At 36.1% G+C, this 17,708-nt stretch overlaps 1 protein-coding gene across 6 annotated transcripts in view; it reads right to left on the minus strand.

The window, feature by feature from the left end:
- Nucleotides 1-17,708, minus strand: part of CHID1 (chitinase domain containing 1) — a 109,061-nt gene that overhangs the window by 66,658 nt on the left and 24,695 nt on the right. For all 6 annotated transcript variants that reach the window (XM_064425171.1, XM_064425166.1, XM_064425168.1 and 3 more), the window contains 2 exons: nucleotides 2,679-2,780; nucleotides 1,296-1,451 (listed from right to left, as the gene is read on the minus strand). In XM_064425171.1, the coding sequence (XP_064281241.1) occupies nucleotides 1,296-1,451; nucleotides 2,679-2,780 (258 nt within the window). The remainder of the gene's footprint in view (nucleotides 1-1,295; nucleotides 1,452-2,678; nucleotides 2,781-17,708) is intronic.

The raw sequence follows: 17,708 nt of genomic DNA on the forward strand, positions 1-17,708 counted from the left end.
CCTGATACCAACTAAGTGGCAGAAAGCTTATTTTAGCCTAAAACCCTCCTTTTTCTGCTCTTTATGTCAGAAGTTTGGCCTATTTTGAAGCCATTTTACCTTGAGTCTATTCTACTTTTACATTACTACATGGTATATACACCTGTGGATGCTTAGAGCTATTATTTCTGGAAAAATAAACATAACCACTGACCAACGGGTAACACAGCAAAGTGAAAATTGATGTGTTTTATGTATAAATTCAAAACCTCTTAAAGACTTTGTCCAGAACCTTGCTTCTGGTAAATACCTGGAAAACTACAATCTCATGACCTGTTAGTGAAGAATATGTTAACAGAACCATACTGTGCACCAGTGTCCTACATAGAGATAAAAAGCCTTTTTCAGTAAAACTTTAAAAAAGTAAAACTTATAAAGCTTACAGTTTTATACATGCCTCTTGGCTCGATTATTTTTGCCATTAATTAAAAAGCAACATGAATTAACGCAGTAATATAGTCCAGAACAATCTATGAAAAGTAGATGCCATCCTAGGGCACAGTGTTTTTCAAGGGGAAACTTAAATTCAAAAGTTGCAGTTCAGAAAAAATCAAGAATCTTTTATTCTGCTAGATAGTGCTACACTCCATTTGCAAAAGGAGCTGTAAATATTACAATGAAGCTACATAATTTTAATGAGCTTGTGTAATTTGGTCTGTAATTCAACAATGCTTTGACTATTGAGTATTCTTCCTGCCTAACCATCACCACCTTTTTTTCAGAAGTCATTCTGGAACACTTGCTAAATACCTTTCACTGTAAATGGCTTTATTTCTCCCTTTTCTGTTTTCAGTCAGAGTCAGAGATCAGCACAGAAAGATTGCCGTCGGAAACCAGTATCAAATTTCAAAGTAACAAGTAACAACTTCAGGAGCTGAGAGACAGAATCATTAGGGCAACTGCAGGAACCCCCAAAATGATGCAGAGCATAAGAGAATACTGCAGAACATTTTTATCACAAAGATGGCAACCTGCACGTACAAGCATGAATACAGGAAAGAGGAAAAACTACACAAACCATTTTTGCATATGAGTTCTGACAGGATAACTGTGCCATCTATCAGCATTTCTCTACAGGGAAGACAAGTTACAGGTCTTACCCTAAGTGGTGAGCTGCTATTTCATGTGCAGATTTATCACTTTTGCCATCACTGTGTTGCTAACTCATCCATATTTCTAAATAAGAATACTTGTGAATTTCTAATTTTCATGAGAATATATCATACAAAAGTACTTACTATCCAGAGAAGTCATACCTGCTGCCAAGGATTGGCTCCCCAGAGGTTCCCAAAGCAGAATAGTCCATGCCATAGAAATTCAGTCCTAAAAGTATTTTATTCCTCCATTTTGAATCAGGATCCAGTACTTCAACACAAGCTCGTACCCAGGGAAGGGGGGAATTTGGACCAGGTCTGTCAGGTTAGCAAAAATCAAACAGGTTGTCAGAAAAAGTACATGTTCACACTCAGCCTTGTCTTTTTGACCAGTGTAATTGTAAAAAGAAAATTTTGGCTCACAAAAATCAGTGAAGATGAACATATAACTCTAATAATGTTAAATACACATTCTTCTATAGCTTAAAGTGCTGTACAAAGATACACAAAACATGATTTCCCCACTCAACTTTTTGATTCAATTCTAAAGTGAAGGGACATAGAATTCCTTCCTAGCAGTAAGAAAAGGCTTCCCCAAGCCCATTGCTACTGAGCCTTGCACAATCCATATGCTATAATTCAAAACTCTGTATTACTTCAGTTTTGTTTCCTCAATGTTTTTGCAGCAATCTGGCAAAATATACTGGGACAAAATTGACCATTTACTTGTAGAAGGAACTATAAAATTAGTGACTGGTAAGCAAGACAAGTTTCAATGATTGTGTAACATTTCTTTATGGGGAAAAAACCTACAAAGTACCTAACAAAAACCTACAGGAAGAAAAAGGGTATCGCCTTAATACATAGAGTAATGGAATTGCCATGTACATAATATCAGGATATTGTGCTCATTCCACTCCTACCTCACTGGAGAGGAGAGCAGGCTCTCCCTCAAACATTAACATAACAAAAGGCACTTACTAGCATGGTAACATGAAAAGTATATCCCAGTCTTAGAAATATCAACATCTGCTACTCCCTACTAATTGTCTGCCTCAAAGCCTTCATGATACCTGTGCCATTAAAACTCAACATGTTAATACAGCAGAGCAAATTTGCTGGGAACTGTGCTCATATTTAAAGGCAAATGAAGTATCAATTGTTTAAAGCTAATTTGTTTGACAATATTATTAGTAGTAGATTATTAATGTACCTATCCTACAGAACTGTGCTAAATAACTCAAAAAGAGCTATTTAGCCTGGAAAAGAATAAGTTATCCTTTTAAAAGAATGCCTTTTTAGCTGGAGTACAAAGTCTTAAATAATATCCAAACCCCAGATGCACATTGCTGTTAAAAATATACTATGTTTTCAGCTTCTGGACAAATTGTCTATTTTAATTACTAATCCAGAACTTCAGTATCATACAAGAACAAAGCACTATCCACTTTACTAGAAAAAAAATGAACTTGTGCTGTGGATTTAACAGACCTCAGTAGCAATCAGCTCCTTCAATGATCTTTCTGATGTCAGATGGAATCTTACCGATGTGGTGCTGAATAGTCGTACGTCATGAGGCTGAAGCTGTCTATTGCTGAGGCCAATTGATCAAATTCTCTCTTTGTGAACATTCCTGGCTGGTTGGTCCTTTCAAAACAAAGCAAAACAGAAACAGGAGGAGATAAATTACAACAACGACCAGGTTTATTCTCTCCTTTGGGTTTCATATCATTTGATCACATAAGAAAAATCATTCTTATGGCAAAAAAAAATTAAAATATGTATTTCAGTGCCATTTTTGTAATAAACAGCTAAGATAAAAAAATTCAATGCTATGTAGGTGGCCAGTGGGAAGATCATACTTCCATAGCATACTTACCAAATAAGCATTTATAGCATGGCTACAATAGTGATTATTAGGCTGTGGACTAATCAAATTGCCTTAGGTAGCAATCAATTGAACTCTAAAAGCTTTTACAAAACCTGTAATTGCTTGGGCTGTTGAACTGATTTTGACACTTACAAAATTAAGTTCTCTGAGGCATACTTAAATAAATGGATGGGTGCAGCTGTTAATAGAAAAATATAAAGCAAAGGTAGTTTTTTTATTGACCTCAAAAAGAACAATTTCAGTTTATATCATACTTAAGAAAGAAAACCTGTTTGCTTTAGACAAAAACAGGTCCATTTCTTTCTCTGGGCAGTGAAGAAGAAAGAAGAAATCCATTCTGTGACCTTTTCTAGACTAAAGTCTAATTATGTCTTCAGCATAACTTGGTATGAAATACAGAAAACTGTTCTTCCCTCCTCTTCTTGCTTACTCTTGGTTTACAACATATAGACCTGGATTAATATCTACTTTATCTTCATGGGTGAGGGGGTGTGTATCTTGTCTGTTTTGGACTCAGAGAGGCTATTGACTTCCTTCAATCATTCAAGATGGAAACAATTAATTCACACAAGTTGCCCGAAAACATTGAATCTGTTTCAAAGAGAATTTGTCATTTCAAAATAGCAGCACAAACAGCACAGCAGGCAACATAAGGCAACCTCAATCACATTGCAAAAATGGGACTGGACTAAAATGGAGAAACTACTGCCAGAAGAATCCTGTCCTCAACCAGAGGGCTTTGAAGCATGTTAACATGAGACAATCAGGTAGATAAACAGAATATTTTTCCAAATAATCAGGGACAGCAGTGTACACAGGGGGACATGGCAAAATAAGAGAAAAGGGGGAAAAAAAGTAGTTTAACAGCTAAAAACTCTGTGGTGCATCTCTGCCATTTAAGAGGCAGACTTATAGGATTGTAGAAGATTCCTCTAGAGAGCAGAGGAGAGAGACTGGAGAATTCAGACTTTCCCAATAGTACCAGAAACTGGTAATTAAGGTGGAAATTAGAGGCCAAGCCTTGTCTAGGCAAGGTATGCTTTAAAAACCACTCATGTTCCATCTTAAATGTAAAAACAAAAATAATGCTCAGTGACAGATGCAAGTAATAAACAGAAAAATCACATATTTTGACCTTTATCCCTTTTGGATCGGTGTGCAAATTCTACATCCAACCATATGTGCTGCATGGATCACCAGAGCATAACAGTGTCCATTTATCAGTTCACAAGGACACTTTGTGTTCCACTGATTAAGGACAGAGGTGAACAAAGTGCGGGTTACAAAGTAGGGCAGATTAAATCACATAACATGCCTGTCAGATTTTCAGAACCAGTGACATACTGGTCATAGGAAGGAAAAATTCCATTCTTCTCTTTCAAGGGTTGCAACAAATTTTTAAAAAAATCTCCACTTCTGGAACCTACTAGTGGACCTTAGGCTTTTTTATAGTCATCTGCTTGTGATGTACTACAATTGCAAACTACAATTGTTCTACAATAATTAAAATAATAAATACATCTTTGAAACAATGTTATGGCAACTTGGATGTCTGTGGGCAAAGCAATTTTCCAATGCAAACTCCAGCAAAACACATTTTCAGTAAATTGATTGTGATTACTCCTGAAGGGAAAAATAAAAAGTAATTATAATGTGTATTAGATATTAGGGCAAGTTGGATTACTTTATAGATTTAGCCAGGTAGTACTTTAATGAAATTTGCATGTGTAACTTAAGAAGAAACCCACAGGTTAAAATGGATATTACCATAATTTTCTCCAAAGCAATTTCGTAACTCAACTACGTCTATTACAAAGGAATGCCATCTGAGTGGCAAGGGCACGAATTTCCAACTTGGAACAAACCCAGCAGCAATGAATATACTTTGTCCATTAATGTATAGTGTTAAAACAACAGCACTCTTCAAAAAAACAAGCACACTCACCAGTTCAGTGAATACTCAACTCTGCTCTACTCAAGCACTTTGGGAAGCTCCACTGGAACAAAACTGAACTATTTGATTCATGCCTTTAGAATTGCTCTGTGTCAAGAAAACTGGCACTAAAGAATAAAACCCAAATATTTTTTCGACATATATTATACTTCAAATTGGAGGTTTTTCAATCATTCTGATATTTATGTAAACTTAACTCAAGGGCAGGTATATTCTACTGACTACTTTGTTGAGAAATCCAGCAGGGAAAGTCAGGAGACTTGGCACAGAATATGCAATGTCCATGAAAGCAATGCTTTTCAAGTCTAAGTCAAAAGCTTGTCATTCTTCTAAACTTTTAATACCATTTCCAAAATAGTCAGTGAAGTGGCAGGAGATTCATCATCATTTATTGGTGCCATACAATATACACAAAATTACAGAATCATCAAATATGCCAAGTTGGAAGGGACCCACAGGTTTGGTTTGCACTATTACTGAGAAAGCACTGGAGTTTTTAGCTCCTTTCAAATCAGTTTCAACGTGGCAGTGCAATATTATGTCTCAAACTATGCAACCAGGCATTATATTGTATTTTTATGTCTTCTTTACCCAATATGCTTTCCATGTTTTGATGAAAGAGCTTCTCTGGCAATGATAAATACTCTGGTGAAAAGCAGATGCAAAGCTAGGAAGCGTTCAGACTTGAGTCATCACTCAACCTACTTTTCTGATTGACATTTCAGGATCCAAAAATTCATCTTACACTTCATGGTCTACTTTCAGTACAGGGTATGTGGTTTATTTGCCTGCCAAGCGTATTTCAGGCAGGGGAAATATCTAAGCAAGACTACACCAATGCAAAGTATGAAGTGCATAAACAAATCTCCATAAGAAAAGACATGGAAAGTGTGACAGGTATCAGTTCTGTCACTTAAAGAATGACTTGAAAATGCTCAAACACTGGTAATGAGGATGATATAAAATTCCACAGTAAAAGCAAAATCAAATTATATCCTTCATCTTATACAATTAATACTTTAAACTAACACTTTGTGGTGAATGTGTTTTCCTTGCTATTGAAAAGGAAAACACCTCTCAAAGAAATGAGGCTTTCTTTTTTTCTTCTTTCTGGTTTGAAACAACCATTAATATGGAATGATATTTATCCCATATATTTCAATTTTCTGTTTTATAGAAAAATCTGTAGGATTTCATTTCTAAAATACCAGCCAAATGTAAACACTTACTTAAATTCCTTGGACCAACAAGATTTTCTAATGGATACAATATCTGTTCTTTATGGTATTTTTAAATATTTATGAAAATGTGTAAGAAATATAGACTTATCCCTGTAAAAATACATATCTGGGATTAATCTAAGAAGTGTCTGTTATTCCTGCTCAACATTTAAAGGATAAGGCACCATGCATCAGGAATTCAGAGAGGTGGCTTTCTACAAAAACCCTACAAAAATTTTGACAAGTAAAAATTATCAGTGCAGGGAAATGATTAACACTAAGGATAGGAAACAGAGCATGGGACTTCTGGGTGTGCAGAAAGGGGGTGGAAGAACAAAAGCACACTGCAAAGAGAAAATGAGACTTTTTCTTTTCAGTTCATTGCTGTTTTAACCTTAAGTGAACATTTTTTATTCTGTTAGTATTTTTCTTTTAACAAAAAGTAAAGAAGCTGCCTTACAAAACATCCACGGAAATCCTTCCCATAAAAAGCCTCAGGAATACACCATAATCTTTACAAGTTCTCCCTTCAAGTAAGAGAGCAATGGCAACCTGGCAGAACTCACAGAACGATGATTCCCCTGAGAGCATAAGTCTTATTTGCACACATTCCTGAGAATCTGTCAACATTTCCCAATGGCACACTGCCACATGCATATACAAAATCCCTATCATTAGGACAACATCACAGACCTAGAAGAAACCACCTGTTTTCCTTGGTATTTCCATATATACAGCCTAGAATTCTGCAGTCTCTTTTTAGTATTCTATCTTTTAATGTCTAAAATAACTGCTGGGGGGGTTGTTTCACTGCCTAGAATGTTTATTATCTGAATCTTCCAAATTACATACAGTCAATAGGTCTCAAAATTCCCAGTAATGCTTTACTGAGAAGTATTTTTGTAAGGTTTTGAGTTTGTAGTCTTTCATATTGAACGACTGGAAAAAAATACTTCAACAATGAAAGCTGCTTTCATTTACTTTCAAATGAGTCTACATTCTCAATTACTTCTTGTCTCACTACAATGACTCTCAAAATGAAATAAGGAGAAAAAAGGTCTTTTAACTGACTGCTATTCCCTGCAAGTTCAAACTGCATTCTTGTAGGGTTACCTCACCTTCACTCTCCTTTATAAAAGAGAGGTTTCCTGTCTCCTCATCTCTGAATAGCCTTCAAAATGGAAAACTGATTGATTTTCTGGTTCCACTATGGTTCTATTTCAGAAGTCAGCCTCTCAGTAATGACTTAATTTTCTTGTCATGTATAATTTTCAGTAGAGCAACTGTTTGCAAATCTTTATTCATCTTGAGATATTATTGGTTTTCATAGCTCGTTGCAGGTAGGAGCACTATAAGATAATGCTACTGCATTTTATGAACACAGACCACTGAATTCAGTTAATGCAAAATCACTGAATAAAAATTCACTGTTTCTTCCTGCATGAAGTCTGTTCTATAGAAAATAGAAGAAAGTGCTAAATGACTACCCTGTTCATCACACAATTATAGGCATTGATAATGAAACAGTCAAACGTATAACCAAGTTCAATCTGAAACCATTTCCTTTTCTGAACAAATCCTCTTGACAGTTTTGCAACTACCCTTTCTCATTTTAGGTTTTTCAAAACTCTCAAGATGACAGCTCACTGAAGTAATTTTCCACTATCAGTACTTAGAAAACAATTCTACATGAATCCAGGTTTCCATGGATGTTTTGCAACTAGATTTCTGGTGTCCTATAGATGTTTCACTTACAATGCCATCTTACAGCTGGGTCTAGGGGAAAAAAAAAACCAAGATTTTTTAGCTTCATCTGTCCAGCTACATATTTTCATGAAGTAACAGGAACCTGACTATTAAAATTCTACGGCTAGCTCAATCTGGCTTGAAACTGGTCAAATACCAAAGAAGCTTTAGCAGAGAGATGAAAAACGTAAGAGAGAAAGCTTACAGACACCTTGTTACCTCAGAAATCAGGCTAAAAACAGAATTAAGGTCTGTCTCCAACAGCACTGTATGAAGCAGCCCAGTCAGCAACAGGACCTTGAAACCTTCAAAGCCATGAACAATAATTACAGACGTAATCCCTGCTGTCAAAAGAACCTGACCATACTGAATGTTTAACCAACAAAAAAGAGATCTTCAGGTAGACAAAAGCAGATTTCTACAGAGTGGGGGATGAATTCCATGCAGCTGAATGGAGACTGTAAAAAGCACAGAATGTTCTCTCCATCTCTGACCTCTCTCTCTCTCAGTAAGCACATCCTCCCAGACAACAGATCAAAGCTTTTGCAGAGATGCATGTTACTCAGGCATTTCAGAAAATGCACATGCTTACTGTAAATTCAAATACCTTCACTAGCCTTTGAAACACAGATTTTTTTTTCTCTAATTTCTTTTTAAGGACAAAATGTTGCAAGAGGTGAAGCATGATCCAAACACAGTATCTGATCTTGTGGCCTACAAACCCAGATCAATATGATAAATCAGGGACTGTACATTTCAAACCCAAAAATGTCCATTGAACCACAATGCTAAGGTCAGTCCATTTCAGGAGAAACAAATAACACAAATGCCAAGTTAGTATAAATTTCTCCTCCCAATTTTTTAATGTATTTATCAATCTCTGTACAAAAGTCTTATTGCTCTTAAAATAGAATTAAAAATCAAACTTAAAGGTTATTCCATAAAACCAGTGCAATCACCTCTGGTCACATACACTCTTCCAGTCATAGTTATTCATCTGGTTCTAGTCAAAGAACACTCTGCCAATTTCACACACTAAAGTGCTGAAACAGATGAAGGCAGAAACAAAAGTAGCAGGTTCCCCCCTCTCCCATTTAAAGCCCATCTTAACATCTCCAAATCTCATTTTGCTTACACAGTATGAAAGGATGTCTTATTGTTAATAAGTCAGAGAAACATCATCCCAAGAGACAAAAATTATATAAGAATGAGCAACTGAGAAAGAATTTTAATGGAAACACAACAGTTTAACAGTTCATATGTAATGAGTTGGAACAGTCTGAATATCCCAAGATAATTGCTTTAGCAAACCTGGGCTAGATATTAGGGAGAACCTTCTAAAGGTATAGGCAGTCTGGGAGACATCCATTCCTTTGTAGATTTTAAGAGTTTGCTAGATAAACTTCTAGTAAAAGTAGTGTAGTTATAGTTCTTTTTGACTTTTAAAAAATTATTTGCACCTTCCAATGCTACACTCTACTACTATTCTGAATAGTAGCTTAAATTCAGAAGTAAAACCTGCAACCCTACTTGTGCACTGTCTTTGTCTGGTGCACTTATTTTATTATAGCAATTTTGACACTCACATCCTTCAGAGCATAAGGGCTATCTGTCCCTTGTCCACAGAAAATAACACAATTTAAAATAAACAAACATCTCTACTGAAGAACACAAGTCACATTACTGTGTTCATATTTTCTCAGTAGCAAAAATCTCTTTACCAAATTCTCTGATAGGGAAGATTAATATAGATATTTTAAAACCAACAAAACCTAGACAGCTCAACGTGCAAGAAAAGCATAAGTGACTGCTACAGATTCACAACACAAAAGGCCTGGGAGTGGTTCCTTCATACACTCTGAGTGCTTCGTATCTCTTGGGGACTGTGAATTTTAACAGACTGACAAGTGAAAACTTGCTATATTTTTATCAGGAAGCAGAATGGTATCTCTGTACCTAATGAATTTTTTGCAGAACATTAAGGACTGGCACTCTTCTTTAATACACACATCCCATCCCAGCCATTGTCTTTGCAGTCCTTGCTCTCCAAACAGGGAGAAGCATAGGATCTGTTCTTGCCATGGAGTAGCCTACACAGTATTCATGAAGCCAAAGTAATTACCTGTGTCCCATCTGGTTTAAACCAGTAACAGAAGTCAAGAATGAGAAACATGCCAAGCAATATATGCCCTGAAAAGAAAGCATGAAATCTCAGCAGACTGCTAGGGACAAATCAGCCTGAAAACTGCAGTTCCCAGAGCTGAGGCATGCTGGCAGACCATGTCACTTACAAATTCTTAAGTTACAGTGTAACTTAAAAAATACAGTGTATCTAAAGCTCTGAAGTCAACATAAAAAATACACATCTGACAAAACCAGACAATCTGACTCCCAAATAAGAAAAAATTAATTTTGACACTTGTATTTACCAGTCCCATTTTTGGGAAGGTCAACTCACCTCCTTTCATGCTGTTTCCATTACATTGCTTCAGTCTCTTCATAGGAGCCATTTAGGAAGGACTGTGCACAAATGAACATCCACTGTGTCACCATTTGCTTCTCTTAATTTCCAAACTATTCTAGTGCCTTTCATGCCAGGGTTTAATGCCCAGACAAGCCATGCTCCAATAGCAGAACATCACGCAAAACAAGCTTGTACTCTGGAACATATGAGCTCAATTTAAAAACTCTAACACACCAAATGTAGCCTTAATTCCTCCTTGCATAAAATGCTCACCATTTTTCTTCTCTTTGTTTTTGGAAAGTTTTCCAACTTAATAATGAAACTTGTGTAGTAATTGCTCTACACCAGCTGGCTCAGAATTGGTAGAGCTACAAATGACAGATATGCAGAGGAATACATTCCACCCTTTCTTCTCTTAGGCTGTTGTTAGCTGACCTACAGATTATTTCAATGATTCTCCCCAGCAGAAATTCAAAACCAGATGTATGTACTTGCTTCAGAAGATGTCAGTAGAGTCACACGTCCGTTGCATTGATTTTATATTGTAAGGTATAATCTTTAAAAGAGCCAGTTCTAACAATAGATTTGTTCCTCTTGAGTCCTTTCTGAATCTATGCAAAATGCATGGAACATTTCATGGCTGCAGCCAGAGCCACGCTGTACAGAGCTGGCAGCCCAACAAACAGCAAAACCTGGGAAGTCATCAGCAAGGGAAACAGATGTAGTTTAGAGCCATTAACAAGCATCCAGATTTACTGTCACTAACAGAATTCACTTTAAAAAGAGATGTGACTGACAGACCTATACTTTGAGCCTTTATACAGGGAAAAAACATGAGCTCAGTAGCATGACTAAGTAAGATTTAATAGTATTACCATAATTTGAAGACATTATTAAACTTGCTCCAATAACTGTTGCTACACAATCAGTAATAATTTCCTACTGAGTCTTCTGTTCCCCTCACTATAAACTCATATCTCAAGCTATATCTTGTGATCCAAATCAAACATATTATACAGGTTCTCTAACATGCAATAAAACTTACTACACCAATCAGTTAGCCTAGACAGCCGTCTTAAGAGTCATTTCTGTGCCTTCTTGAGTGATGAATTTTATGCACAGGCCCGATTATAAAATTTCTTGATATGTAACTGTACTCCTCATATTCCTGACAGTCCCTTTTTTTTTTTTTTAGGATACTCACAGGAAGATGGACAACTATGGGAACAATTAAGGGCAAAGTGTTATTACCAACTAGTCACAACAAACATGAAACTGTGCATATTTAGCTTTCATATTTTTCCTCCCAAGTCCCATTTTCTGTATATTGATTGTCAATGCAGAGCATATACAGTACATACTTAGTAACTCTACAATAAATAAACACAATTTTTAGAATTGCTTACTTTTCCGTGACCTCATTTGTCAAATTGGAAAGAAGAGTCAGAAAGACAAGACCTGTGGAAAGCTCAGAAAAATTCAGCAACAGTATTGCCGATTCCAACAAAATAAGATTATTATGACCCAGTTTCTCACAAATATTTTAACCTTTCATAATTTAAAGTGTATGTATTGGTAAAGCAAAATCCTACTTAATAAACAGTATTCTACAAAGTTGGTGTTCTAATATGCTGTTATTTGACATAATCTGGTAATTGGAAACTTCATCTGAAACAAGCAATATGTTTCCTGCTGGTTTGATCTGGCATTATTTACTTACCAAAATTTCAATGCTCTACATTCTGTCCCACATAGTCCTTCCTGAGAATGATGTTAAAAGTAAGTGACAGTTCCCATTTCATTCCAAAACAGACACATGTTAGAAGCTGCTTATAATTTCATTGAATTTGTTTACCATACATTATCATAAAAATTACCCTGCTGTTTGCTTGTATATTCTACATCAGAATTGCTACTTGCCAGAAATACTTCTAAGGGAAACAGTGTGTATATATACACTGGAATAGCACACCAACAAACACATCATTCTGTATACACAAAGCTATGGCAAGGCAATTGAATCTGCGGCAGCTTCTAAAGATGACAGATTACTGATCTAAAACAAAAATGCAATTACAAGTATCTGTTCAGTATCAGTTTCCAAAAGACCAAGGCACCTATTTTCTTTATGCAAAACACTGGTCAATTGTGGCATCCATTAGACTGAGGAAGTGTGAGGTAAAGGAGCAGTTATTCATTGTATGCTCTTCCTACTTTTCAGTCAAATATGTAAATATATTTATAGGAAAGGCAGAAAAGACCATGACAACACTAACAGAAGAGACATGTCTACCCTCCTGCCATCTTTCCAAGAGGTAGAGTAGCAAAATTAAGTTGGTATCAACTGCTACTGGATAAGAATAATGAAGACTGCATAGATTCTGGTAATTTTCATTACACAGAAGCTCTACAAAGAAAAGGCTAAAGATACTTAAGACAGTACTTCACATCCACAATGTTTTTGCAGCAAGAATAAAGAATAAACTGAGTAGCTAAAATGTTAATTTTGAAAAACTTGCAGTTTAATGCTGGGAAATACTGATAATACATACCTCTAGAAGTTTTAAGTAACAGGAAGAGAAGCTATAGATTTTATTTTTTTTTTTCCTTACATATGCAAATATGAAATCCAAAGTTGGGGATGCTTGCTGTATTTTGATGAGAAAAGAAGATACATTATGTTCAAATACTTGAAGATGGAGAGTGGTTCGGATTCCTGTAGCTTTAAAATGAAAGCAGCTGCACAGCTGTGCATCTCAAGAAGTACATAAAGACAGAAATTTTTTCTAGAAGCTGTGAGGTTAAGTGTACCTTTTATCAGAGAGAAACATGTTTGGTTTTAATTTAAATACTGCTTTGATATATGCTGTCAGAAACCAGCCAGGAGATAACAAATTATTCTAGCTAAACTGTATGCAATTTGCCAATAGTAGCATTTTTTGAGAATGTCACAAGGACAGTGACAGCTCCAGTGGTTTGTTTACAAAGTACTTCATTCTTACTTATAATCCCCAACACCATGTCCCACAAGGCTGAATGAAACCATCTTGCTCACTGACCTCTGCTTTGTACTGGCAGGCATGTTATTAAAACACAGCTAAGAACAGCAGCTATTTTGCATACAATTACTTAAATCAAGGAGCAAGGTTTGACATATCTAGTCATTATTATGCTAGACTTGATAAAATTACTAAAAGTATAAAGCTGTTTTGTGTTACCTGAGGCTTCTTAAACAATTGAAACAATCTCTTTCTAACACTGTCTTCCATGCATTTTAATTATGATTGATACATACAAAGCTCCAAAGTTTTAGAGATTTTTCAGCAGATTTTTGATTTTTTGTTCTCAGAAATGCAGCAATAGCTACATCTGTAACTCTAAAACTCTTAAGAGTGACAAAATGGGGAAGGTGAGGAAATAACAGAGGAGATGCAACTGCTGCAACTCGCAAGGACTTGTCACCATTGCCCCCATCCCTTAAGTCACATGTTCAGTCAGGTGGAAAGAGGACAGGGAATCTTTTGTGTCATGTGCCCCGTTTGCCTAAAAGGTTTCTACTAGGGAAGGTAGGGTGTGATTCCTGTAATCCATTTTTCTCTTGGAACTCCTGGATACTCTTCAACTAATTCACCTCATTGTGGAGTTCCCTGAGGGCTTTCCAGTTCAGGAAACCCCCCTGGGCAGCACTAGAGTGCCCCACCACAGATCATGCTGACAGGGCAGCCTCTCACCTCAGCACCTAAATTTACTTGTTTACTTTCTGCCATTTACAAATTCTGTACAACATCAAGAGATGAAGAATCATCTGTTATTCAAGGAGCAGCTACTGTCTTGCAGCCTGAAGAGAGGTGTGTTAAAAGGATATTCATCACACAGGGCAAACTGCCTAGTGCATATCCTAACCATCAAAATGTCAATAAAGAGTATAGTATTATATTATGAAGTGACACAACCAATGCCATTTTTACTTCTACTTTGCCCAAAGGACTATACTTCAGGAGATGATAAATGCCCAAGGAAAGCAATCACTAACAACCTAAACACAGGGTTATTTAACACCGTGTTTAACAAATTGAACAGCTTTTAATGAGAGTATAATGAGACTTAACATATTTATATATGTCTAAAGTCTGTAATAAACTACAAATGCCAGGAAGGCAACAGTTATGCAGCCATGGATAGACTGAGAACCCCTGTGAAGAAAACACCATACCTACAGCTTCCAGGAACTTTTTGTCCTTGTTCTTTCTCAGGACAGCAAGAAACAGGAAAATTACTGATGCTCCCTCCAATGATAGCTTATGTAAATAAACCTTATTTTCTTTACTCATTGTTTTCTTGACAGTAATTGGGAAACACAGTGGAAAAAATGGTTGCTGAACCTGGACGAAACACGCAATCATCTAGTCAGATAAAATTCAATTTACTTGCAGACAGAAAAGAGTTACTACACAAAGTCTCACTTTTTGCTTTGACAACACATTCCTAACATTATAAAGAATTTAAGTACAGAGAAACAAAATAACCAACTCAATGCCTATGACTTATAAGAACAGGTGCAACCAAATTTCAAGGTCCATTTGCCATATTTATTTTTCCCCCCAACATAGTTATGCAAGTGCATATTTAGGCATAAAGGTAGTTCATTCCAGCACAGCTATCCTATTTGGAAAGAGGCTTGTGAAATCAGTATAAAAACATTCACATATCTTTTCCCAGTATAATTTCTGCAGCACAATAAAACACTGAATTGCATGTATTTAAGGCAGGAATTTAATCAAGCCCAGGATTAGTAAGACCAATGAAGTTACTCACCATCAGCAATGGACAGAATATGCCTGGCAACCCACTGACCTTATAGAAATGATACCCATAGTTTATATATGCATCAATGTCCATGCACATTAAAAGCAGTAAAATTCTAACTTTGAGACATTCTGTTGAAAGACAAGGGTGGAAATCTTCAGCAAATCATCTGCTCTAGCAAACTCTTAAACACCACTGCAATCCTTGCATGCCTCTTCAGACATCTGCAACTGCAAGACTCCAATCCACAAGGGAGAATTACACATACACATTCACAAAGAATAGCTTTGGCTCCTGCTGTTCCTCTCTCTTGCAAATCATTTACATTTGCAGGAAAATCATGCAATTCCTAGACATCAGGTGGATGAAAACACTATCTCAATCTCTGTTTTCCACCATGGAAACTCTACAAGCATTCTCTGTGACAGTAAAGCTTGCTAGAGAGATTCCTGCCTCCTAATCAACATCCGAACACATTCCCAGCTCTTGATTACTCTTGATTATGTCAGCTCAACTGCCTCTGGTTAATGTTGTGAAAAGCCATAAATTGTGTGGATTTAAAAATAGCGAAGTTTTCTTTTAGTCCAGAACATTTTACAAGCAAACCCAAATCCAAAGGCACCACTTCAGTTACTAAAGCAAGGTTCAGTAGAGGATCAGTCTTACTTAATTTTTGTTGCAAAAGTTGAATTTGAGAAGTTAAACAGATGATCCAACATGTTTTCTTCCTGCATCCCCCACTTGATCTCATGTGCAGTGCTGCATTTTCCAGACAGGCTTTCCCTCAGCAAACTGATATTTTTAGCTCTTAAGTGTCTCCTTTCAAATAGCATTTGCTGACAAACTGCTTTGATCTTAATGCATATCAAGAGAGTCTAAATTACAAATTCCTAAATAAATTGCTTACATTTGACTATGCTCTCTTTAAATTTTAATCAGGGTAGAACACAAAAGGGACAGTGTCTCAGCTCCTAACATCCCAGTTGGGTAGGATATTCCACTGCTCATGTCTCCTTTATCAGTCTATTTCCAGCTGCTCAACTCTGATATATTGTTTGATTCTTGATGGTACTTATTTCCATGCCTTTTGCTGTATTTTTGAGTAACAGTCTACAGTGATTCCACAAACGAAAGAATGTAAGATGCATTAAAGCACACTTTCAACCATGTGGAAGTGTTAAAACCCAAAGTGAATTTCAAGACATGAGATATTTAATACACAGTAGGAGGTGCTTTTCAGTTCATGCTTTGTATCCTATAAATCAAATATTTTCAAGTACAGTTGCTATCCAAAAAGTCAAGTAAGGCAGAAAGAAAATTTCAGAATTATGATTGTTGATGTAACTAAATCAAATATATTTCTACGCTTTAAAGTATACATGGACATTGTGAATGTTTTAGGATGTTTCTGTAAGTTATGAATCTATTTGCAACAACCTATTTACTCAAAAACTTTATGTTTTTTCTAGTTAATGCCATAAGAACACACACGGAAGACACAGACAGGTGGCTTACATAAGATTATTGACAGAAAAGAATGTGATTAATGAATTCTCCTGGGTCATAAAGGTTTATGGATAAATCCCAAAAACTTTAGGAATGCATAAAGATATATATAATTGGTTTAGATGAATGAGAGTTTAATATTTTTTTTTACAAACTACAGCTGTTATTTCTCACAAACTACAGCTGTTATTTCTCCTGTACAAACAGGCCATTTAGGAACTAGCATGTAAAACTTATTTCAGGTTAAAAATTGCACTTTAGATTGGCATCTCTTTCCAGCTGTAAGTGCATCCCTAAATCCCAGTTTAGAAAGGTTTCAGAACTGTAACCTCATATGCAGGACAGCAGGAGGCAGCAATGACAACACAAGATCCAAACCTTAGTGTGGTGTTCAACACCACACTGAAATAGACCTGAAAGCTAGTTATCTTTAAAATGCAAATAAAAGGCAAAACATGTTGAAGAATACAGAAGTTTTATAGAGGTTCCAACTCTTATTTAGGGACTTAGAAAAAATTGACTGTAGAGCCCCACATGACTTACAGAAACAAAACAGACTTAGGTTCCTCTGGCTGACCTTGGTAACGTCAATAGGTATTACAATGAACAAGAACATTGAGGTTTATGCTATTCTCCACTTTCTCCCTACCACCAAAAGCATAAATGCACTTCAAACATGAACACTGTTTATAGCAATTACTTAAATTTTACCAGAGCATGCATTAGCATTTTAAAAAGCATCTCTGTGATGCAGTGACTGATAAGGCATTTTAGAAAAATGTTTTGAAATGTTCCCTTTTGCTTTACCTGTAATAGACTAAAATTAATAGCAACAGAAAATTACTTTTTAAAGTAACTATCAATTGGAATGAGATGTAGGATGTAAGAGGGCAGCAGGAAAGACTGGAATAAATGACAGGCAGGAGATAAGACATAATCATTTTGCATTATTTTTGATTTAACCATATCCAAAGAAACTCAAAGTACT

The sequence above is a fragment of the Passer domesticus genome, chromosome 6 (genome assembly GCF_036417665.1).
Source record: "Passer domesticus isolate bPasDom1 chromosome 6, bPasDom1.hap1, whole genome shotgun sequence".
Taxonomy (NCBI): domain Eukaryota; kingdom Metazoa; phylum Chordata; class Aves; order Passeriformes; family Passeridae; genus Passer; species Passer domesticus.